The sequence below is a fragment of the Triticum aestivum genome, chromosome 3A, assembly GCF_018294505.1.
Source record: "Triticum aestivum cultivar Chinese Spring chromosome 3A, IWGSC CS RefSeq v2.1, whole genome shotgun sequence".
In the NCBI taxonomy this organism is placed as follows: domain Eukaryota; kingdom Viridiplantae; phylum Streptophyta; class Magnoliopsida; order Poales; family Poaceae; genus Triticum; species Triticum aestivum.
Window position 1 is genome coordinate 489,041,838 of NC_057800.1, and position 25,802 is coordinate 489,067,639.

The 25,802-nt window shown below is 44.7% G+C and overlaps 1 protein-coding gene and 1 pseudogene across 1 annotated transcript; both read left to right on the top strand.

Moving 5' to 3' along the window:
- Window positions 1-406: 406 nt before the first annotated feature.
- LOC123056950 (methionine S-methyltransferase-like) lies at window positions 407-6,850 on the top strand (annotated as a pseudogene).
- A 369-nt stretch (window positions 6,851-7,219) lies between these two features.
- LOC123058476 (flap endonuclease 1-B) lies at window positions 7,220-25,797 on the top strand. Its single transcript, XM_044481194.1, has 18 exons — window positions 7,220-7,241; window positions 19,408-19,524; window positions 21,424-21,467; window positions 21,551-21,610; window positions 21,699-21,752; window positions 21,844-21,963; window positions 22,953-23,067; window positions 23,144-23,209; window positions 23,285-23,335; window positions 23,418-23,525; window positions 23,898-23,982; window positions 24,070-24,145; window positions 24,234-24,345; window positions 24,415-24,471; window positions 24,611-24,657; window positions 24,739-24,786; window positions 24,884-24,926; window positions 25,395-25,797. The coding sequence occupies exons 2-17, from the start codon at window positions 19,414-19,416 to the stop codon at window positions 24,909-24,911; spliced, it is 1,182 nt and encodes a 393-aa protein (XP_044337129.1). The 5' UTR covers window positions 7,220-7,241; window positions 19,408-19,413; the 3' UTR covers window positions 24,912-24,926; window positions 25,395-25,797.
- The last annotated feature ends 5 nt before the right edge of the window (window positions 25,798-25,802 follow it).

The following is a 25,802-nucleotide window of genomic DNA, read 5'->3' on the forward strand; positions in this document are numbered from 1 at the left end:
CATCCTGGGTCGGGTCGTTACAGGTGATAGTCTTATCTTCAGTCTTGCATCTAATTTAGATATGACAAAAAAAGACGTCTACAATGGGTCATGTCTTAGCCTTATCTTCAATAACTAGTTATTCCTGTAAACATGGTGAGACATATTGTGCTAAGAGATCATATCTTGTCTCCTAAAATAGCACCATTGTACATGCCCTTATATGCCTTCTCTCCCCCTAACCTTACAGGTGGGCCCTTCTGTCCATACACCGAATCCACGGGTGTTACAGTGCCGCGGCCCCGCCGTCATCCACCTGCGTTGCCGCCGCGGCCTTCTGTCCACCAACGCCACCCCTTTCTCTCTGATTGCGCGGGTGGCCAGATCCGAGCTTTGGCTGCTCCATGCCTCCATCGCGGCAGCAGCAATGCCTCGGCCGGGGTGTGGCCGCGGGGACAAGAGCGGCGACGGAGGTGGGCAGGTGCGTGGCCACCGGCACCCGGCATGCGTGACTAGCGTGAGGTCAGGAAGCAGCGGCGGCAGGCCAGGGCTGGGACGAGCAGTTCAGGGGCGCGGGCCACGGCACCCGGCCTGCCTCCTACGCTGGTCTGCAGCGCGCGGCGCACTGGGGCGCGAGGGCCATCGCGGCGTCCTCGACATCCTCGCGGCTGAGTGCTGACGTGGTCCGACGCGTGCCGTGGTGTGGACGGCCGCGCCCCTCGAGGCCCGACGCGACGCGCGACTACGGCGGCTGTCCGGCACGGGCCGGGGTTGCGACGGCCGCCGCGCACGCTCTTCAGCTTCAAGGACAAAACTCCCCATATGTCGAGCCCGTCTCCGCGGCCGCTCATCTACTGATTCCGCGTCCCCACGTACTGGTGAACGCTCCCTATTTTCCACTTTGCAATGTCGTAACATGTCCTGTGTTGGATGATTCGATCGACGCTTGCATGCTTCGCGTAGTTACTGGTATCTGATGCAAGACATCCCGTCACTGCTACAGTATTTGAAGTACAGCAAGGTCAAGTATAATGGGCTAATGGCATCATATACCATTCCATTAATTGAGTAAATTATTGAATTAAGTGAGAATAATAAAATTGAGATGGCAGCTGCTCTCTTGCTTGATAAATTGTTTCTCTTCAGGAATTTGCAAACAATCTTTTCAATAGAATGGGCGGCTAAATTTTCTTTCTTTGTTCGAGACCGGGAGACTTATGTTGGATATTTTGCTTATTAATAATATTGGCCGTATGCATCATTCAGATGCAGAGGCTGGGGCATGCCCCCCTTTTCGAAAAAAAATGAAAAGAATGGCGGCTAAATAGAATGACGGCATAGACTGAAATTATTGAGTGAAAGCTGTCAAATGTGTATTCTCTTTCATTTTATTTATGAAATCTGTCATACTATCTGCATCTAATCTGTCATACTACCTTCATAGACTGAATTACATTACTTTGTCAGATGAGAGCTGATGGGGTGGCTCCTATTTCATACCAGGAAAGTAGCAGCACCCTTCGGATCAGCTTACTATCTCCTCAAGACCATGTCATGACTTAGGGATTTGTGCTGCAATAATTATTACCTTGTGCAAGGAGGAAGTTGACATCGATTCAGTTACCGCATCCCATAGACGGTCAGTTTCTGTTCTTCCGAGTTCTGCCGCTCCTATTTATATTTATGAACCATCCAGTTATTAATTGAAATAAATTATCTTCGTGGGAGTACCCTTTTGGTACATCCCTTATCCTTCTATGATCCTCCCTATTTTGCTGCCATATGGGCTTTTAGAGATCTGATCATAGATTTCATTCTCCATGTGGCATGTATCCTTATTGAAGTTGCACATTTAAAGATACGCAGCACCAACATTTTTAGACACGGCTGTTGAAAAACCAACTTGTCAAAAAATTCTTTAGCAGATTGAATATCAAAACTAAGGTCATCAGCACTCTCATAATTTCAGTTTGAACATATTGGAAAGTTTGCAGGTTTCCAGAACAATACAAGCATCTAAGAAACACTGCTGCTATTTAGTAGGTATAAGCTACAACCTGTACATTGTTCCTAATTTTATTGCAATATGTAATGCTTTTTTATTCTTTTGTCAGAATATTTTGAATCATTAGGCAATGAGGGAATCTGAGCTCCCAACCCATGCTCGTGTTGCCAAGGTATGTGGACACAAATCAATCCCGACTGGTTACTTTGTTCCTTCTTATTTGATGTGTCACTTTCTTGCAATTTCAAGCGTGTTCATATTGTTTTCTTATAGAACAAATGCTCCTTGTTGAGTTGCAGTGGAAGCCATCTAGAAAAGAATGCTCTTACTAATGAAGGTCAATTTTGAGTGCTTCACTTCTAGGTCTTGGATTGTTTTTGATAGCATATGTTGTATCAAATTTTTTTGTAGCTATATATGATCCCTCACAGATTAGTATTTCACATTCATTTTCAAAATTACTTGCACATCGGTGCATCCTAATGAGGAGGGAGATGTATTTTCATCATTTTTTCCTCATCATCATATATTCATAAGAAAGGGACCACCTACCTAACAATAGCAAGTGAGGATCGGTGATGGCGGCTTGACTCAGTTAGATATTGCTTTATTCATTTTATGGTTTGTTCTCTATATGAATTAGTATTTTTCATGGGTTTGCAGCAATGCTTATCCTCTTAACATGGTGGACATTAATTTTTTTATAACACAGGTAATTTTTTATCCACTGAACATATGGAATTAACTAAAAGTTCAGATGAAACTTGTACTCTACAGGTGAAAGAGTGACAACATTTGTACATTTCTGGAACTGAAAGGATACATATGACCTGTTGTTTTCCGGTAGGTATGTACAATGGACACCTTGCAAATTCAGAATGCTTAAAGAATGGACACCTACAGGAAAACATTTGTAAACATTTGGATGTTCTGTATTATATAATTTTGGATTCTCTATAAATGTTTTTTCTGGAAAGGGCTGGTTTGAAGATTATTCTGACTAACGACACTAGCCCCACCTGGAAAAACATTGCTTGATAGAGTTGAATTCTATGAATCCGATCTTCTTTCTTACTGTAGAGACAACAAGATAGAGCTTGATCGCATTGTTGGATGCATACCACAGGTGCAGGCAATTGTCCCCCTTGTTTGGTGAAATAAAATGAAAGAAAAAAATGCTACTCAATTACATGTCTTTGTTTCAGATTCTTAACCCTAATCCAGAGGCAATGTCAAAGATTGTAACTGAAAATTCAAATGAGAAATTTTTGTACTCATTGAGTAACTACTGTGCACTTTAGGTTAGTTTAAGGGTGTCTTACATACATTCTTCACTCAATCAAAATGCAGTCGCATTCATGAAACTTAAAATCAAGCCCCATTTAATTAAATTGTTTTTTCTTCAAAATTTTCTTGATCTGGAGTTAAGGATCTGTACTAAATCTATTTATGCATTGTATTTCATGTAGCTTTGTGTGCTCGTTTAAACAATTGTTGTTGAAACACCAATTAAATAAGTGAATGTACTTATAGAACTTTTGTTTTATTGAATCTTCTATCAGGGTTGCAGTTAGCATTATTTTTTCAGCATCATTACCAATCAATTGCCTTGTTGCAGGCTGCTGACACAGATATTTCAGCCTTAGTTGAAATTGAGAAAAATAGCAGACATCGCTTTGAGTTCTTCATGGATCTTGTTGGGGATCAGCCTATCTGTGCTTGCACTGCCTGGGCATGTATGATGAAATCAGGTGGCCGCATTTCACATGCTTTGTCTGTGTATAGTTGTCAACTTCGCCATCCCAACCAGGTTCCTTTCTGTTCTGTATTGATTTCTAAAAGTTGCAATATGACAACAGAAATATTTGAGTTTCTTAAAGATGGATTTCATGAAGTCAGCAATACCCTCGATTTATCCTTTGATGATGACTCTGTTGCTGTCGAACAAATTCCCTTCCTAGCAACCTAGCTAGTTTTTTGAAAGAGAATAAGTCCAATTCCTGTGAGCCACCAGCTAGATGTCTAAACGATTTATGAAGAGCTACCACCACATTCCTCTAACTCCTGATGTAAGACTTGTCAATATTATCTTCGAACTCTACTGATTATATGCCTATGCTTCTGACCTATAATTCACATGATGCTATTTTTTCTCCTGGTTCCTAGAATGTTGTTGTGTTCCCTTCTCGTGCTGTGGCAATAGAAAATGCTCTTCAATTGTTCTCACCGGCGCTCGCAATTGTTGATGAACATTTGACCAGACACTTGCCCAAGCAATGGTTAACATCTTTAGCAATTGAGGTAACTTGCTTTTGTTCTATATCTTTGTTTATGATCATGGATCTGGTTGTTCGCCAACACTCACTTTTTTTTTGGAAACTTCAGGCTAGAACAGAGTACAGTTACTGTGATTGAGGCACCACGCCAGTCAGATTTACTGATTGAGTTGATCAGGAAGCCAAAGCCTCAAGTTGTTGTTACTGGGATGGCTCAATTTGAGGCTATCACAAGTGCTGCTTTTGAGAACTTACTAAATGCAACAAAAGATGTTGTCTCCCTGGTTATTCCTGGATATTTCAGAGCATCTAGAGTTGTCTAGTCTGCCAAGCTCTAATGGTGTATTTAAATATCTTGCTGGAAAGACCCTACCTTCCCATGCAGCTATACTGTGTGGTTTAGTAAAGAACCAGGTGCCTACAACTTAAACACAGCATTTAATTCCATTGGTGCACTGTACTGCTATGAATTAAAATTATAAGTTTCGCTCGTAATTGCTTTCTGATTTTGGTTGTAGGTTTATTCCGATCTGAAGTTTCTTTTGCCATATCTGAAGATGCAGCTGTATATAAAGCATTGTCACAAACTATTGAGCTATTAGAAGGCCACATGTCTTTGATCAGCCAGCACTATTATGGTTGCCTTTTCCATGAGCTTCTGGCATTTCAAATTGCTGACCGGCATCCACAGCAGGAGGTAAACATGCTTAGGTCCAAATCTGCCTCATCCATAACCCATCCATACTAATTCTTTGTAATGGTTAGTGAACATTCCCCTTACTCCCTTAGTGTAAATCAGGTAGTTCTTAAATCTTCTACTAGTTGGGTAGTACCTACTATTGTGTGGTAGGATGCTTTATTGTGTTTTTCAATGATTTTGTATAATTGTGAGCAAGGTAATAACGCATCCAGAGCACAAGGATATTTGGTGGCCTTATTAGTTTCCTTAACTTGTTATCTTATGTATCCCTTGCTCTTTTTCAGAGGCACCGGCAGAAGTGATACCTCATCAGATGATAGGATTTTCTGATCCAGCTATGTCTACTGTAAAGGCAGCTGAAACTTTCATTCATGATTCAAATGAATCAGTGTCACTCATATGGATTTAGATCACAGCTTTCTGCCAGTACCTTCTGCAGTGAATGCCTGTGCCTTTGAAAGTTTTGTCAGGTGAAACATCACTGATTCTGAGACCGATGTTCATTCCAGCATCCAGCAGCTGGTGAAAGATAGCTATGGTTTATCGGTAGATGGTTGTTCTGAAATTATCTATGTCAATGCCTCTCTTGCACTCTTCAATAAGCTTGTTCTCTGTTGCAGGCAAGAACAGGGCACCTTGCTTTTCCCCTTGGGCACCAATGGCCATTACATCTCTGCAGCAAAGTTTGTGAATGCAAGCACCTTGACTATACCTACAACTTTCAGTTCAGGATTCAAGATTGAGCCAAAGGTTCTAGCTTTTTTGCGAAACAGCGAAAGGTTCTAGCTGACACTCTTAAGAATGTATCTCGGCCATGGGTGTACATTTGTGGCCCCACGATCAACCCTACTGGTTTTCTGTACAGTGAAAGTAATATTCAAGAGCTGCTCTCCGTCTGCGCTGAATATGGAGCTACTAGGGTAGCGATAGATACCTCCTTCTAGGCCTGGAGTGGTAATGGATGGCTGGAGTCGGTGGAATCTGGAAGGATGCCTTTCTTCTTTAAAATGTTCAAAGCCCTCATTATCTGTAGTCCTGCTAGGAGAACTGTCTTTTGAGCTGATTGCAGCAGGACATGACTTTGAGTTTGTAATTTTGAATGACCCATCCTTGGTTGATGCGTTTCATAGTTTCCCGAGCTTGAGTCGGCTGCACAGCACATTTTCAAAAAGCTACTTGGCCTGAAGAACTAGAAGGATCAGCATTTCTCTGATCTAATGGCGGAGCAGCAGTACGAGCTGATGATCATTCTTCTGTACATGCTGATGATCATTCTTCTGTAGTTTCTATGCTTTCAAGCTATGTTTGACATTTTCTCTTGTGTCACCGTTGCACAATGAACAGACGTTGCAGAGCTGTGGCTGGGACGTTGCCAGCGGTTGTGCTGGCATATCGATGCTGGCGAAACCGACTGCCTACATTGGGAAGCGCTTCAAAGCTGATGGCTTTGAGGGCAAGCTGGATGCGAGCAACATCAGGGAAACCATCCTCAGAGCCACGGGGCTGTGCATAAACAGCAGCTCCTGGACTGGGATACCCGACTACTGCCGGTTCAGCTTTGCGCTGGAGAGCGGCAAATTTGAGCGCGCAATGGGATGCATAACTCGGTTCAAGGAGTTGGTTCTGGGAGGCAATGTTCAGGCTTAGATGAATGGAAACTGATGGCAGACTGGTGATTGATCGATCGCCTCCATCCCATTCCCGTTCTGGGAGGCAATCAATCCATTGTTTGAAAATCAAACCTTAGTGCTATGAAGTAGTAATATTGCCCAAATATGTATGTAAAGGAATATGGCTACATGTTGTACCTGAAGTCTGTCCCGTCCAGCTTACACATTCTCTTCTCTGTCAAGTTAAACTCAGATTATCCAACTTTCTTAACCTACGCAATTACGTGTGCATGCTTCTTGTACTGTTTTCTATTTGTAGTATCTCCATCAGATCGGGGTAGCTCTAGACAAGGTTTTTAAATTCCCGGACACTAGTTCTATATATTTGTACTACTTCTATCATGAAACCAGAGATGATTATATTTCATCGGCAAAGTAAGAATGGGTCCCAACTAAAATTGTAAAATCAGGTTTGATTCCGAATCAGGCTAACCAAACAGCATTTTTATTTCATGCCGAACCAAACCGCCCGAAACGGGCCTCATTCCGGGCCGTTCCAACACAAACGAGCGAGTCCTCTGGGCGTTCTGACACAAACAAGAGTAGGACCAATCAAGGCCGAAGCCGAGCCGCCTACGCCACTCCGCACCCGCTCTCCGCCGCCGCCGCCGGTCCGCACCCGCTCTCCGCCGCCGGTCCGCACCCGCTCTCCGCCGCCGCCGCCGGTCCGCACCCGCTCTCCGCCGCCGCGCCGAGATGGGTATCACGGTGAATCCCCCTCTCCCTCCCGTTTGGATATCTGCTGATGTACTTAACTTGTTCCTGTCTTTCTTTAGGGTTTTGTGACGCCCGGATAATCAGACTACAGTAATCCCATGTTAACGATGCCAGTCACCCTGGTTATTGTTACTAACCTCTCGTTAGTTCAAAACCGGTTCAAAAGTCAAATTCAAAATATGTCAACAACAAAAAATTTCAAACTTTAAAACTAAAATGCTCGGAGTGTGTCGATTAATCCATAAGTAGTGGTAGGTGACGAAACCACACTTTTATAAAATATTTATGTGCACTAAAATAATTAAAACAATATTTGAAAATACTTAATAAATGCTTTTATGTATACAGGTAATTGTAAGCTAGTTAAGATAATGTGTGAACATTTTATTACAGTGAGTTATGCTACCTTACTACTTACTAATTTAGGTATGAGTTTTATAGTTTGATAAAACTGTTTTGATATTAAAACCTTTTAAACCGAAGCAAAATAAATAAAAGTAAAAGATCAAAACAAAAAAAAAAGAGAAAAGGAGGGAAAGCCCCCAGCCCCTTGGGCTTCGGCCCACCAGGCCACAACCGACCAGGCCTGGCCCAACCGGCCACCCCCTCATTCCCCATATCTCCCACGACCCAAACCCTAGCCCCACCAAAATCGCACACTCACCCCCCACGTCGCCCAGTCCCCTCCCCTGATCCAGATCGGATCGGGGCTTGCCGCGCCTGTACACCACCGCCTGGATCGCCGTCGCCGTCCATCACCGCCTCGCCCCCGCCACTCGACGCACTCGCCGGAGCTGCCCCGCCGGAGCTGCCTCCTCTTCCACGCCGGCTTGCTTCCTTGTTGGACGCCGTCCCCGTCCTCCCCCTCAACAACCGCTGCCCTTGTCCCTGCACACCACCGTGAGCTCCCTCCTTTCCCCTCTGTCTTCGGCGCCTTCCATAGCGCACACACGCACCGCCCCGCATGCGACCGAGCCTCACCTAGCTGCACCTCGCCCCGGAGGCGCCCAGCCGCGCCGGACCATCCCGCCCCCGCCTCTCCTTCCCCGACCGGCTCCACCACCGGACTCCGTCGAGCTTCACTATGCCCGGGCCCGCGCTCGCCGTGGCCACCAGCCTCCCCTGCCTTGGCGACCTGCCGAGTCCGCCACGCCCGCCATCACCTCCCGCGCGTGGCCACGCTGGAGCCCCTGGCCTCGGCTCCGACCGCGCTCCCCCTCGCACTGGCCTCACCCGCAGCCCCCTTCCGTGCTGCCTCCCTCCATCGCAGCCTCCCCTGCCACCATCGTCCACCCGGGCTGCCTCAGGCCACCGGCCTCCCCCTATTCCGGCGCCATGCCGTGGCCGCCGGCGCCGAGTCGGGTGCTCCCCTGTCGGCCACACCCGCAGCGCCCATTCGGGCTGCGCCCGATGCCCGTACCCAGCACCCGCTAGGCCCCCCGGGCACTGACTAGGGGGCCCCGCCCCAGAACGGTTTTTAGAAAAAAAGAATTAAAAAAATTAAAATAAATAAATGAATAAATAATAATAATAATAGTATATAATAGATAAATAATTAATATTAAAATTAATTAATTAACTAAATAATTAACTTAATTAATCTTGTTTAGTTGAACTAATTAAACTAGATTAACCTAATCACTTAGGTTAGTTAATTAATCTGTTAGGTTAATTAGCACCCAATGACAGCTAGGACCCACATGTCAGGTTGACCAGTCAACCCCTGTTGAACTGCTGATGTCAGCATGACATCATGCTGATGCCATAAATCCAATTTTCGAATTAAGTTAAATAATTAATTAAATTCTAGAAATTAATAAAATCTTAAGAAAATCATATCTTTTAATCTGTAACTCGGATTAAAATATTTTCATCACATGAAAGTTGCTCCAGAACGAGCGAGACGATTCCGGATACGCAAGTCCGTTCATGCCGCCACACATCCCTAACTATCGAACCTGCAACTTTCCCCCTCTGCTCCTCTGTCCGAAACACGGAACACCGGGAATACTTTCCCGGATGTTCCCCCTTCCCGGTATCACTACTACCGGTAGGGCACACCTAGCACCGCATATTGTCTGTCTTGCTTGTATGCATCTTTGATGGCTTTCTTATTTTTGTGTCCCCTCTGTTCTCTTTCCGAGTAGACTCGAGCGCCGACGCCGCTGCTGCTGCTAGTACGACTACGGAGTTTGAGGACCCCTCTGCTCTTGCCAGGCGCCAGGCAAGCCCCCCCCCCTTGCATCACCCGATATCGCCTATTCTCCTCTATTCTGCTTGCATTAGAGTAGTGTAGCATGTTACTGCTTTCCGTTAATCCTTTCTGATGCATAGCCTGACATTGTTGCTACATCTTTGATACCTTACCCGCAATCCTAAATGCTTAGTATAGGATGCTAGTTTATCACCATTGGCCCTACATTCTTGTCAGTCTGCCTTGCTATACTATTGGGCCGTGATCACTCGGGAGGTGATCACGGGTATATACTATTCATACATACATACTATATAGATGGTGACTAAAGTCGGGTCAGCTCGAAGAGTACCCGCGAGTGATTCATGGATTGGGGGCTGAAAGGACCTTTGTCCCGACGGCCCTCTGTGTGGATCTTTGTGGCGGAGCGACAGGGCAGGTTGGGACCGCCTAGGAGAGAGGTGGGCCTGGCCCTGTTCGGCGTTCGCGGATATTTAACACGCTTAACGAGATCTTGGTATTTGATCTGAGTTGGCTACGAGCCTATACGCACTAACCATCTACGTGGGAGTAGTTATGGGTATCCCGGCGTCGTGGTATCAGCCGAAGCACTTCAGACGTCAGCGACGGAGCGGCGCGCGCCGGATTGGACTAGAACGCCTGCTAGGCTAGGTCTGCTTCCGGCCGCCCTCGCAACATGCAGGTGTGCTATGGGCGATGGGCCCAGACCCCTGTGCACTTAGGTTTAGACCGGCGTGCTGGCCTTTCTGTTTTGCCTAGATGGGGCTGCGACGTGTTGATCTTCCGAGGCCGGGCATGACCCAGGAAAGTGTGTCCGGCCAAATGGGATCGAGCGTGTTGGGTTATGTGGTGCACCCCTGCAGGGAAGTTAATCTATTCGAATAGCCGTGATCTTCGGTAACAGGACGACTTGGAGTTGTACCTTGACCTTATGACAACTAGAATCGGATACTTAATAAAACACACCCTTCCAAGTTCCATAGACAACCCGGTGATCGCTTTTCCACAGGGCGACGAGGGGAGGATCGCCGGGTAGGATTATGCTATGCGATGCTACCGGAGATGCTACTTGGAGATGCTACTTGGAGGACTTCAATCTACTCTCTTCTACATGTTGCAAGACAGAGGCTGCCAGAAGCGTAGTCTTCGATAGGACTAGCTATCCCCCTCTTATTCTGGCATTCTGCAGTTCAGTCCACCGATATGGCCTCCTTACACATATACCCATGCATATGTAGTGTAGTTCCTTGCTTGCGAGTACTTTGGATGAGTACTCACGGTTGCTTTCTCCCCCCTTTTTCCCTCTTTCCTTTCTTTCTGGTTGTCGCAACCAGATGCTGGAGTCCAGGAGCCAGACGCCACCCTCGACGACGACTCCTACTACACTGGAGGTGCCTACTACTACGTGCAGGCTGCTGTCGACGACTATGAGTAGTTTAGGAGGATCCCAGGCAGGAGGCCTGCGCCTCTTTCGATCTGTATCCCAGTTTGTGCTAGCCTTCTTAAGGCAAACTTGTTTAACTTATGTCTGTACTCAGATATTGTTGCTTCCGCTGACTCGTCTATGATCGAGCACTTGTATTCGAGCCCTCGAGGCCCCTGGCTTGTATTATGATGCTTGTATGACTTATTTATGTTTTAGAGTTGTGTTGTGATATCTTCCCGTGAGTCCCTGATCTTGATCGTACACGTTTGCGTGCATGATTAGTGTACGATTGAATCGGGGGAAACACAAGTTGGTATCAGAGCCGACTGCCTGTAGGAATCCCCCTTCCAACTCCTTGGCCGAAGTCGAGTCCTGACTTTACAAAACTTTTACTAACATGGCTGTGCGGCCCATGGGCCCACGTCGCCATTGGGTGGTAATAGGATCTTTTACTCCTCGCCTATACTCTGGGACTCTGAGCTCTCTTCTATTCGGGTTAAATGATTTTGCTAAAAACAAAACTAACTTTAGGTTCTCGATAATACTTGCTCACGGAGAGCCCCTCACTTCAGATGATCGCCTGCTGCACTAGAAGATTCCGAAGTTACTCTACGATGTTCTCTCGAGTCTTTGTGCCATCGCATTTGCGATTTCCTTCCACCGTCAACCCCTATGAAAAACTGCTTACACTTGCCATTCATACAATCATTCCCCGTTGATCTTGTTATTGCAAGATGTCCCGAAATACTCTTTGTTGTTCCGAAAATCCTTTGAGCTTACTGCCCTACAGTTCTTGCCTAATGAATAACCCCTACGGATAATTCCTCGCACTTGTCGAGTATCCGGTCTTCCCCCGTTGTTCATATGAATCACAAGATACATTGAAATACTATCTGATCTTTCAGAAATCCTCTGCCCGCTATTGCTCGGCAAATACTTGTCTGCTTGCATTATGGATGTGTTCCATATGTCTAGCAATATTCATGGTATCCTTTGTCATTATCATTTCGAGTTCGTTGATTCAATATATTGCGAATGCTCACAAACCTCAGTCAGATCCTAGAATTTATCTTCCCGACTCAGACGTCATTCTGAACATGAGCTGGTTCTTGACCAAACTATTGTTCGTCAATTGTGACTCTGGTCTATCCAACTTATCCATCCTTGATCAGAGCGACTGCTTCCGATCCTTTGTTTTGGAAATCGTAATTCCTTTGTTATCTAAGCATTGAATTATTCAGATGTTCTATAATATGATGCCCGTGCATTCTTCTTCCTCTAGTTGAGTACCGATGCTCACATCAGATCCCTTGTGGACCATCGGTTCCTTTGTTGGATTTTATCCGACAATGTCCTTCATATTGAATAACCTTGAGAGCCTTTCCATGGGATATAATGCCTTTGGTAAATTGTATCATCTGCTTTTGAACAATGCTCTACTTTCGAGCTGGTGTTATTTACTCCTGAAGTTTGTGGTATATGTTCCTAAGAGACCCTGATGGGTTGAACCTATGCCTTCCTAATATGTGTGAACTCGAAAGTTTTCACGAGTCATACTCTTCTGGTATTTTGCTAGGTAAAATTTCAACACTACAACTTCTTAGAAAGTGAGAGGTGAATGGAAGGTTATACATTGAAGAAGTGGGAGTCGACCTTGAACTTTGTGTTCATGCCCATGGACACGATGCTAATCTTATCATGGATGCTCCTCTTAAACCCTCTTTGGTATAAGTTCTTATATCTGGGATTCGGCCTTTTGCAATCGTGGTTCCGGCCATGTTCTCCTTTTAAATACCATTTCTTGGACAAGTTGAAGTACTTGTCTTCTGCAGATCATTCCACCTGACCAACCTTCACTTTTCTCTACCGTTGAGTATTAAACTCTGGTATCTCAAGAATATCATGGAACTGCATAACTTATTATGAGTTCTTCAAGTATTATTTCTCACTGATTCCAGTTTTCCCCAGGTTCTGAGTTGTTAGACACTCAAGGACATTGATAAGTGAATCAATTCCGCACTCCGATTCAATAAAGTAATCTCCGTTGCTTATGAGTTTAATAATCCTTCAAGTCATTCCTAGCCTGATCGGCTATATCATTACCATGTTAAATTTTAACTGTGCTACCCAGTCCTTCTTCCCGTAGCACAATTATTTGATGATGAGCTAAGCTTACGTTGATCTTCCTCATCATATCATTTCTCCTTGGACAACAAGCTTGATTTTGAGTTTGTGTCGTACCCTTGGTTCCAATAACCTTTCACTTCATCATTCATTTGACTTGATGTCATCGCCGATCGATTACATCTTGAAATCTCTCGACAAAGTGTGTCATGATCATCATCAACCTTATGAGCTCTTCCAGGATATCAAATGAGTTCATGATGAGAAATACCATCCTTGCCCTCGATGATCTGCGTTATCATCGACCACTTTATTGCCTTCCCACCAACACAAGCTTGTTCGTGTTTGGTGTTATAACTTGAGTTCCTTGCTATCCAGTAATTGTTCTTCTTTACCTTGGAACATTAACATCTCTTATGTCCTCAATGTTGTGAGAAATTCACCACCCTTAAGAATTCTTGATACCAGTGATACTTATTAACATCACCATTCTTTTCTTGGTCCCCGTGATGTTTCTAACCGGAATACCGACAAATGGTCTGTGATGTGTAAATTCTAAACTTCGAGCAACCCTCTTGCTTTGAAGTTATTGGTCTATAGTTTCATTCTATGACTATGGCTTATTGAATCACCATTCTGACATTGGTCGTGCAACCCAACCCATATTTTGGGCGCACCTTTCAACCAATGTTTAATTGTGTATGTTTTCCTAGAGCATACATCATTATATCATTTGATCTGACTAATGTTATCTCCTTGTTCACATAGTTATGGAAATCCATCTTTTTGGATATCTCATTGAATTATCGCTGAGTCCATCAGCCACCTCCTCATCCTCTCCTTGGCTTAATGGTGAACCCTTGTTCGGAACTCGCTTCCATAGCTCATTTCCCAAGAATCATATAATGTCGTCTCATCAAATGTGTCGCACCTTTTTCTTCTCAGGCATCCTGAGTCTAAGGTATCCTGACCCCAACCAGATCTGAATCTCGGTCAGATATGATGGTTGGAACATATTTCCAAGAGTTATAACATTGGTATTTATATGACCCGGTAAGGTGGTGTCATGCCTAGTACACCTGGCCAGAGGACCTATTGTTATAGTTTCCTTGTCAGCAAGGCTATCGATTCTTCCATGAGGAAATTGTAAGACTTATTCTATAAGTTGTTCCTGATGGATCCTTTGTGAATCCAAAGTCCGACCTTTGCTTGAAGACCATGACAATGCTATCTCGAAGCATGTCTGTGGTACTCCGATTTTCAACAAGAACATTTAAAGCCCAATGCTAAATGTTTCTTGATCAATTATCCAAACACCGCTGTGTGGGTAATGTCATAAAAATTTTCTCCCCTACCTAAAGAGTTTTCTACATTATATCTTGTCATGGGTATCATGCTCTGCTTGTCCTTGGGAAGGATATACCCTTGAATTATGTGTTTAAACACATTTTCCTTTCCATTTTCTGTTTAATCTGATAATTGTATTTTCCTTTCCATTGGTTGGTTTAATGTTTCTTATGATCTTTATGATCTAAGCAATAATATTCTCCTGCTTATGTGAACACCTCAGTGTACAACTCTATCAGTAAGATCGTGTTACTATTGTTGATGACATTCTGGTAACCATCGATGGACGAGAACTTTGCCTATTGGTCCGCCTCATCCTAACGAGCAGGAAAATGGTTCTCTTCGTCCCTCGCCCTTGGTACCGACGTTGTTGCCGACATAATCAACAGGCTATCCTCTGACATACCTTGCTTGCATGATCACGCAAGACGTCTCCACCCTTCCTGCTTTTAACCCACTTGGTGGGCACATAACCCACAGTTCCTCAGGATCGAAACCTGACTCTCCTGTACACCCCCCTGTTCCCAAGGTTGTTCCTCGCGCGTGGCCTCGTGCGTAATTCATGAGCCACTTTCCGAGAGATCATCAATTCTGGAATCAGACACAATACTTATTCCCGTTGTTTTGAACCCCTTTCACGCCCTGTTTCAGGCATCGAACGATTGCCTACCCGTTTGAAACTTTGGTACAATCGTATATTGCACTCAACAAATTCACTGAAATACAACTCGTGGGGTACCTTGTGTATTTCCCATTGAGTTCACCGTCAGATGACCAGCTTTGTGCAAATGCATTCTTCCAGAGTTTTTTCCCCTTGATCGCGTTCGTAGGACGATGGAGATCCCGAAGAAAGGATGATGAATTGATCAGGATGACCTGGAGCAGAGAAATGAAGACTCCAACGCAATGGATCCACCTCTTCGAGAAGAGCAACCAAAGACGAGAAGATTCATTAGGATTTCGTAACCAGACCTTCCCCCCCTAGTCCCCCTCTTAAATCTCGGGACGAGATTTCTTGTAGTGGAGGAGAATTGTGACGCCCGGATAACCAGACTACAGTAATCCCATGTTAACGATGCCACGTCACCCCGGTTACTGTTACTAACCTCTCGTTAGTTCAAAACCGGTTCAAAAGTCAAATTCAAAATATGTCAACAACAAAAATTTTCAAACTTTAAAACTAAAATGCTCTGAGTGTGTCGATTAATCCATAAGTAGTGGTAGGTGACGAAACCACACTTTTATAAAATATTTATGTGCACTAAAATAAGTAAAACAATATTTGAAAATACTTAATAAATGCTTTTATGTATACAGGTAATTGTAAGCTAATAAAGATAACGTGTGAACATTTTATTACAGTGAGTTATGCTACCTTACTACTTACTAATTTAGGTATGAGTTTTATAGTTTGATAAAACTGTTTTGATATTAAAACCTTTTAAACCGAAGCAAAATAAATAAAAGTAAAAGATCAAAACAAAAAAAAAAGAGAAAAGGGGGGAAAGCCCCCTGCCCCTTGGGCTTCGGCCCACCAGGCCACAACCGACCAGGCCTGGCCCAACCGGCCACCCCCCCATTCCCCATATCTCCCACGACCCAAACCCTAGCCCCACCCAGATCGCACACTCACCCCCACGTCGCCCACTCCCCTCCCCCGATCCAGATCGGACCGGGGCTTGCCGCGCCTGTACGCCATCGCCGTCCATCACCGCCTCGCCCCCGCCACTCGACGCACTCGCCGGAGCTGCCCCGCCGGAGCTGCCTCCTCTTCCATGCCGGCCTGCTTCCTCATTGGATGCCGTCCCCGTCCTCCCCCTAAACAACCGCTGCCCTTGTCCCTGCACACCACCGTGAGCTCCCTTCTTTCCCCTCTGTCGTCGGCGCCTTCCATAGCGGACACACGCACCGCCCCGCACGCGACCGAGCCTCACCTAGCTGCACCTCGCCCCGGAGGCGCCCAGCCGCGCCGGACCGTCCCGCCCCCGCCTCTCCTTCCCCGACCGGCTCCACCACCGGACTCCGTCGAGCTTCACCGCGCCCGGGCCCGCGCTCGCCGTGGCCACCAGCCTCCCCTGCCTTGGCGACCTGCCAAGTCCGCCGCGCCCGCCATCACCTCCCGCGCGTGGCCACGCTGGAGCCCCTAGCCTCGGCTCCGACCGCGCTCCCACTCGCACTGGCCTCGCCCGCAGCCCCCTTCCGTGTTGCCTCCCTCCATCGCAGCCTCCCCTGCCACCATCGTCGCCGGCCTGCGTCCACCCGGGCTGCCTCAGGCCACCGGCCTCCCCCTATTCCGGCGCCATGTCGTGGCCGCCGGCGCCGAGTCGGGTGCTCCCCTGTCGGTCACACCCGCAGCGCCCATTCGGGCTGCGCCCGATGCCTGTACCCAGCACCCGCTAGGCCCCCCGGGGCACTGACTAGGGGGCGCCGCCCCAGGGCGGTTTTTAGAAAAAAAGAATTAAAAAAATTAAAATAAATAAATGAATAAATAATAATAATAATAGTATATAATAGATAAATAATTAATATTAAAATTAATTAATTAATTAATTAATTAACTTAATTAATCTTGTTTAGTTGAACTAATTAAACTTGATTAACCTAATCACTTAGGTTATTTAATTAATCTGTTAGGTTAATTAGCACCCAATAACAGCTGGGACCCACATGTCAGGTTGACCAAGTCAACTCTGTTGACTGCTGATGTCAGCATGACATCATGCTAATGTCATTAATCTGTTTTTCGAATTAATTAAATAATTAACTAAATTCTAGAAATTAATAAAATCTTTAGAAAATCATATCTTTTAATCCGTAACTCGGATTAAAATATTTTCAACATGAAAGTTGCTCAGAACGACGAGACGATTCCGGATATGCAACCTGTTCGTCCGCCACACACCCCTAACCTATCGAACTCACAACTTTCCCCCTCTGGCTCCTCTTCCCGAAAACACGGAACACCGGGAATACTTTCCCGGATGTCTTCCCCCTTCGTCGGTATCACATCCTACCGCGTTAGGGCACACCTAGCATCGATACTTGTCATGTCATGCATCGATATGCATCTGTTTACATGGTATTCATTGTTTCTTCCCCCTCTTCTCTTCGGTAGACTACGAGACCGACGCCGCTGCTGCTGCCCCGTACGACTACGGAGTTGACGACCACTCTCTCTTGCCAGAGCAACCAGGCAAGCCCCCCCCCCTTGATCACCAGATATCGCCTATTCTCCTCTATACTACTTGCATTAGAGTAGTGTAGCATGTTACTACTTTCCGTTAATCCTATTCTGATGCATAGCCTGTCATTGTTGCTACAGTCAATGATACCTTACCCGCAATCCTAAATGCTTAGTATAGGATGCTAGTTTATCACCATTGGCCCTACATTCTTGTCAGTCTGCCTTGCTATACTATTGGGCCGTGATCACTCGGGAGGTGATCACGGGTATATACTATTCATACATACATACTATACAGATGGTTACTAAAGTCGGGTCAGCTCAAAGAGAACCCACGAGTGATTCACGGATTGGGGGCTGAAAGGACCTTTGTCCCGACGGCCCTCTGTGTGGATCTTTGTGGTGGAGCGACAGGGCAGATTGGGACCGCCTAGAAGAGAGGTGGGCCTGGCCCTGTTCGGCGTTCGCGGATATTTAACACGCTTAACGAGATCTTGGTATTTGATCTGAGTTGGCTACGAGCCTATATGCACTAACCATCTACGTGGGAGTAGTTATGGGTATCCCGGCGTCGTGGTATCAGCCGAAGCACTTCAGACGTCAGCGACGGAGCGGCGCGCACCGGATTGGACTGGAACGCCTGCTAGGCTAGGTCTGCTTCCGGCCGCCCTCGCAACGTGCAGGTGTGCTATGGACGATGGGCCCAGACCCCTGTGCGCTTAGGTTTAGACCGGCGTGCTGGCCTTTCTGTTTTGCCTAGGTGGGGCTGCGACGTGTTGATCTTCCGAGGCCGGGCATGACCCAGGAAAGTGTGTCCGGCCAAATGGGATCGAGCGTGTTGGGTTATGTGGTGCACCCCTGCAGGGAAGTTAATCTATTCGAATAGCCGTGATCTTCGGTAACAGGACGACTTGGAGTTGTACCTTGACCTTATGACAACTAGAATCGGATACTTAATAAAACACACCCTTCCAAGTTCCATAGACAACCCGGTGATCGCTTTTCCACAGGGCGACGAGGGGAGGATCGCCGGGTAGGATTATGCTATGCGATGCTACCGGAGATGCTACTTGCAGATGCTACTTGGAGGACTTCAATCTACTCTCTTCTACATGTTGCAAGACGGAGGCTGCCAGAAGCGTAGTCTTCGATAGGACTAGCTATCCCCCTCTTATTCTGGCATTCTGCAGTTCAGTCCACCGATATGGCCTCCTTACACATATACCCATGCATATGTAGTGTAGTTCCTTGCTTGCGAGTACTTTGGATGAGTACTCACGGTTGCTTTCTCCCCCCTTTTTCCCTCTTTCCTTTCTTTCTGGTTGTCGCAACCAGATGCTGGAGTCCAGGAGCCAGACGCCACCCTCGACGACGACTCCTACTACACTGGAGGTGCCTACTACTACGTGCAGGCTGCTGTCGACGACTATGAGTAGTTTAGGAGGATCCCAGGCAGGAGGCCTGCGCCTCTTTCGATCTGTATCCCAGTTTGTGCTAGCCTTCTTAAGGCAAACTTGTTTAACTTATGTCTGTACTCAGATATTGTTGCTTCCGCTGACTCGTCTATGATCGAGCACTTGTATTCGAGCCCTCGAGGCCCCTGGCTTGTATTATGATGCTTGTATGACTTATTTATGTTTTAGAGTTGTGTTGTGATATCTTCCCGTGAGTCCCTGATCTTGATCGTACACGTTTGGGTGCATGATTAGTGTACGATTGAATCGGGGGCATCACAGGTTTGATCTTGTTCGTGTCTTTCTTTAGGGTTTGATGAAGTTGATTTCGGAAGAGGCTCCAGATTCGATGAAGAAGTGGGATTTAACGCATTACTTTGGAGAAACTATCGCAATTGACACAAGCATCTGCATCTATCAGTTTCTGGTACAACTTTTCCATGACAAGCTTCTTTGCCCTCTTGCATTTCGATATGGTCACATCTGCTAGCATATCTTCTAGTACAGCTTCCTGCATTTTCTCCACCCTCCATGTTGGATTGTCTCTAATCTGCCTGAAGTATTTCCTAGCAATCACAGTACTAGTCACCAGCTTATCGTTTCTCCTAGGCACACAAGTGTGGACATTATTGTACCTGTGAACTATCAACCAGTCAGATTTGCTATTTATTGACCCATAGATGTTCCATTTGCAACCAACCCAGCTACACTTGGCACTTACTCTCTTCTTTTCATCCTTAAGAAATATCAAATGATGAAAATTCTTCAGTCCATATTTAACTAGTGCATTTTTGAATTCTCTGCTGTCAGTAAAAGCCATGCCAAGTTCAAACTGGGGTGCTTCTGAAGTATCATCATACACCTTATGGTTGGTCTTTCTCCTTCTGACTGCATTAACCTCTCCATCACTAGCCTCAACATAAGAGAGATCGTCATCACTTTCAAAATATGGAGTGTCATCTGCATCATCATCTAGCTTACATGTTTCTGGTACAATGAACTCCTCAGGAACATTGCAAGCTTTTGCTTCTTCCTCCCCTAGCATTTTCTTTCTCTTTTTCTCCTTGAATTCTTTAGCATATTTTCGGTACTCAATGATTTCTTCATCTTCAGCAGAACTATTGCTCTCAGCAGGAGGCACAACATAGTCACTGTCACTATCACTGTCAGAGTCACCTGAAATATGCAGCTCCTCGGTTGCAACCCCTTTTCCTCTATCAGACACTAAACTTGCAGCTCTGAACACGGGCAATTTGGTCCTGCATTGATCAGTCGCTGCATTTCTTTCCTCTGCCTGCACCTCCTCTACATGCCCTGCATGCCCATGCCCTTGCTCTCTCTGCATATCATCTGTATGCTCTGCTTGAAACTCATTTGCACATTCAAACTCCCAATCACTTGCTGAAAATCTGACCGAAAGATAGTCTAGTGGATCCATTTCCTAAACAAAAAATCAGACAATAAACAACTGAATTAACTGAACTTCTGAACTTTTCTCAAAAAACTGTCTTTTTTTCAGATGAACAAAACCATACATCATCTATTCATATACTAAGCATATGCACATCGATTTCATCTACAGAAGGCACCCTAAAACACCATCTAATATGCTTCCACCACTCTGTGAAAAAACATGAACAAAACCCTAGCCCCCAAATCAAATCCCCTGAAACCCCTAACTGACAGCCCTAATGTGGATAGAAAGGCAAGATTTGCAGAGGAATATTAGGGAGCACTGACCTGATCATAGCCGCCGGTCGAGTTGTTCAGTACATGCCGACGATCGTCGCCTGCACCGCCGTGGTCGCCCAAATCACCGCCGCCGTGTCGTTAGAGAGAAGAGAGGGGAGCGGGAGATGAAAAGGTGAAGCGGAGCGGTCGAGGCAGGGCGAGGGGGTGTACTAGACCGTCACCACCCAACTATTGCCGACGTGGCAACCCATTCGATTAAAATGCTCAACCACCCCTGCCCCTTGGGCAAAACTGGCCTCACAAACCCACCAAAACGGCCTCAGGGGGTGATTTGTCTGGTATATGTTAGTCTAGGGGATTAAGAATCCGGTTTTGCAGTTGGGGGGGGGGTGATCTGCTCGAAATCTGACAGTTCAGGGGGGTATGTGGACTTCTTTCGTTTTCTGTGTTTGGCACCTGTGTCTCATCTATGTACAAAACTGCACATGGAAAGTTAAAGACCAGAAGGCATAGAAAAGCCCGTGAATTTTACTCTTTGCATTTTCTTAAACAAAAATAAAATGAAGATGAACATATAGTATGTATCTTGAGATACTACAAAGCAGTTACTAATTGTCGCATCTTATGCTCACAGGCTGCAAATGGAGATCTCAAAAATCATAACGATCAACAAACCGGGTACATAAAATATATTTTAAGCATTTTAATATCTTAAGTTCTACTAACAGCATTTACTTTTTTATTTTGATTTTGTTACGCAGCCATATTCTAGGCTTACTTCAGCGAACTGCTAAATATTTAGAGGCCGGAATCAAGCCAGTGTAAGAACTCTCCTCCATCGATATGAATTAGTACAATGGATCACTGTTTTGTTTGATCACATTTTATTTGATCACATTTTGTTTTCAGATACGTTCTTGAAGGAAAACCTCCTGAAATGAAGAAGGGAACACTTGATGAAAGGTATGTTGTCTTTCACTTTTGGATTGTTTAACGATATTTTGGACTTGGGTATATTTATTTTTTGCTTAAATTAGTGCCCCTCTCTTTTCAGAAAATTAAAGAGACAGACTGCAGAACATGAATTCAGAGGCATTGCTGGGCTTCAGGCAGCTGAAGATATCAGGAGGACTAGTTCTGTCTCTAGCGTTTCTCGACTAACAAAGAAACCAAGGTATGATCTTATGCTTTAAAGGTGCTATCAGCCGCAAAGAGCAAATGAGATATTGTTGGGCCTGTTCTCCCATTCTTGAGACCCTATGTTCTTTCTTTTTCATTAGACTGGATAGTCCTTCAGCCACATAACAAGAATAGGTAAGGGCTAATAGGTTGTCGCAACCCCCTCGTTGGATAAAAGCTTCTGAAAGTTCTCCATTAATTCGTACCGCGTACCTCACATTGGTCACACATCTCATAACAGTAGATACCCATTCATCAGAAAAACCCAATTTACACATGACTCCCTTAAGGTATCTCCATTCGACCCTGTCATGTGCCTTCATCATATCTATTTTCAGAGAAAAAGGGAGTGTTAGCCTCACATTGGGCACGCAGTTCGAAAGTCCTCAAACTGACAGGACAATCTCGCCTCCCTCCTTTTTCTCCCGATCTGCTCGCACCAAGAAGAAAAAAGCTCCCTGTCTCCACCGCAAGCGCAAGCCAAGGGCGGGCAGTGAAGCTAAAGTTCACCCCTTTGTCGCCCCGAACCGCGCAGTAGAAAAACAAGGGCACCAGGGGACCAAAGTCGGGATCTGGATGCAAGTGGAAGGCAACAGAAGTGCGCTGCGAGAAGATCACAGACGCACAGATGATCTCCCTACCCTGAATCACGATCTAGAGGGGATTGGATTTGGGGAAGGAAGAAAAATCGCCTCTCTCTACTGTTCAGCCAAACTGTCGAGAAAGGCTCCCCTGTGTGGCCGGCATAGCAGGGATATTTAGGGAAATAGAAATATAGCTAACACATAGAGAGCTACTAGACTTAAACTATCACTAGGCACACACGACATCCGACTCAGACTCCTATTTCGTGTTTGACACAGGGCCGACCGAGTGTGTCGCGTCCGGCACTTCTTCTTCATTCTCTCATATTGCTGGCCCATAGAAGAGTCTTAACAATTTGGACTTGCGAGCTTTATAATTATTATTTACCACGTCATGCAGGGTTGACGTTGCTTCACAAGCCTATTGCGTACAATCTTTGATCAACGACAAAGATGTACTTGAGGATCCAAGTAAAGCTGCAAAGATGAAAGAATTGATAAAAAGGACAACGAAGGTAGTTTCTTCATTTTGCATACATTTAGATATTGTTTCCATAAAAAAAACTAAGACGATGTTTCCTTGATGAACAGCTCACAAACACACACTTAAATGATTGTAAAAGGTTGTTTGGACTTATCGGTATTCCTGTCGTAGAGGTAATTAAGCTGTGCCTATTATGACGCTGAATGTTATATTTTAAAGAATTATTAATCCTTTTTTGGTACTAATAGGCTCCCGGTGAAGCAGAAGCCCAGTGCGTCCAGTTATGCAAAGAGAGCAAGGTTCTTTTAACCTTACCTGTTTCCTTCGCTTTCTTTAAATGTTGCCTCTTTTGAGTTAAAGAATATATTGTCTATTGTTTAGGCGCATGCTGTTGCCTCGGAAGACTCGGACTGTCTTCCGCTCGGGACGCCATTACTTCTTCGGAACTTTAAGGCTGATCAACCTGTGGAGGAATACAATACCACCAATGTATGCCCAGCTTCTAGTTTCCTTATGTGTCTATCCTCCTGCTCATTTAATTCAATGCCCTGGACACAGTCCCACAACTGCAGAAATTCCCGAATCACAATCCATGAAAGAGCTCCACGAATTACAGAGACCCACCCATTATTGGCCAAAGCTTCTGCCACTGTTTGCCTTTTACGAATTCTAGGAGGCACGCTAGCGAATACCATAGGTGCAAGGTTCTCCAGATTAGCAATTCCTAACCCCCCAAGATCAAGAGGCCGCATGACCTTCTCCCAGGCGACCAAACAGCAGCCACCATTAGCTTGCTCCTTCCCCTTCAGTACTTGTTTTAATGTCACATTTTTGTTAGTGATGTAACTAATTATGATGCAGGTGTTAAAGGGATTAAAGCTCTCTCTGGAAGAGTTTCTTGATCTTTGTATTCTATGTGGTTGTGATTATTGTGAAAAAATTGAAGGTAACCAATATGCAGATTCTCACACTTCCAAAAACATTGTAGTTTGTGAAAACTTATTTTTCCTATTTATTCCTGCTTGTCCATCAGGAGTGGAGAGCAAAGAGGCATTGCATCTCATTCGTGAACACCGTAGTATAGAAGAAATTTTGAAGAATACAGAAAGGTTCATCTATTTCGATTTAAATATCTAATGGCATTTAGATATCTATTTAAATATCTGATGTTCAATACTGCTTCGTGCATGTATTCAGCAGGTTCCAAATTCCTGATGATTGGCCTTATGCAAAAGCTCGGGAGTTATTCAGGGACCCTGATGTTACAAAAGATGTTGCTGACCTTCAGTGGACTGCACCTAAAGAAAAGGTACACTACTTGCCATTAATTGATTATTTGTCGTCATTCATCCATCATTAATGTTTCTATTTTTTCCAGGAACTCATTACGTTTTTAGTAGGTGAGCATGATTTCAGTCAAGATCGTGTGGAACTGGTATGAACATTTACTTGTTATAATTGCCAGTTCAATTACTATTTTACAAAAAAAAAATCTTGAACATGCAGTAGAGCTGCATTTATAAGAGAATAGAACCCTAGTCCTTACCCTGATAGATTTTTTTTTGTGTGTGTAGGTAGTAAAAAGGATTAATAATGCGAGATCTCTAAGATCGCAACCAACGTGAGTAATCTTCAACAGAATGTTTGTGTACATATTTTGTTTTTTTGAAGTTGATTATATTATTTGACATCATGTTACCAGAATCAAAAGCTTTTTCAAGCGAGTGTTACCTAAGAAGACACAACCGACGTGAGCACTATGATCCATCTCTAATGGAGTACTTATGCACATATAGTATTTGTTGAAGTTGACCATATTATACTAATTTTTTACCTCATGTGATCAGCGTTGAAAGATTTTTCAAGCCAACATGAGCACAAAAACGAAAGGTACTGCTAATGTTTAAACTAGCTGCTATTGAACTACTGAGAGAGCTACTGCTGCTCTCTACTTTATACGTACATAGCAAAGTCAGCTCTAGGTACAAACTAGAATTGAGTACTTCTACCAACTACAAGGTACTACTACCTAATACTATGTACATGACATTGTTTGAATTCCGTATCTGTTTCACCAGGGCCTGTTAGTTGCTTGTATATGATCTGTTCCAATTATTTCGTGCTAGTGGCTTCAAACGTAGTTCTAGTAGTTTTCTGCAACAACTTAATCTTTCTGCTCAAGCGGATTCAGTTCTAAGTAAAATGTGATAACTGAACATACCATTAGACAGGTCACTTTTATCATGGAGATTATTCAGATTCAGTAATCTACCTCTGCCCCATAACCATAGTTGGGTACATGTGGGATGGAAACTCACTGCAGACTATTGATGTTTGAAATTCAAACTTGTTTTGCAGGATGACAAGTAGCTCGTCCAATTCTGCACGGCTCTCGGTAGAACGGAAGCCTTTTGAAGTGCTTGTAAAAAAAGTTGATGCCGGCTACAAAATGCCTTTTCTAGTCAGTTGTATGTTTCCGGGAGCAATTCTGCTAGTTTGACTTGTAACGTAAGATCGGAACGACCTCTGTTTCCATTTGGTTCTTTTTTCTCGTTGTTGATACCGGCAAGACCCAGCCAGATGATGATGGTTGCAGTCGAGTATTACATTAACTGTTATGGTAGAGCAATTGACTGCAGACATGGGCTCTTCCCTTTTCTTTTTTTCCCCATATCTTGTGCAAAGTTTCTTGTTTGCTACTTTACGCTTAAAGGGCTGGTGATGATTTATGTATTTAAAAGTGATGTTAAACTTAGTTAAAGCCTG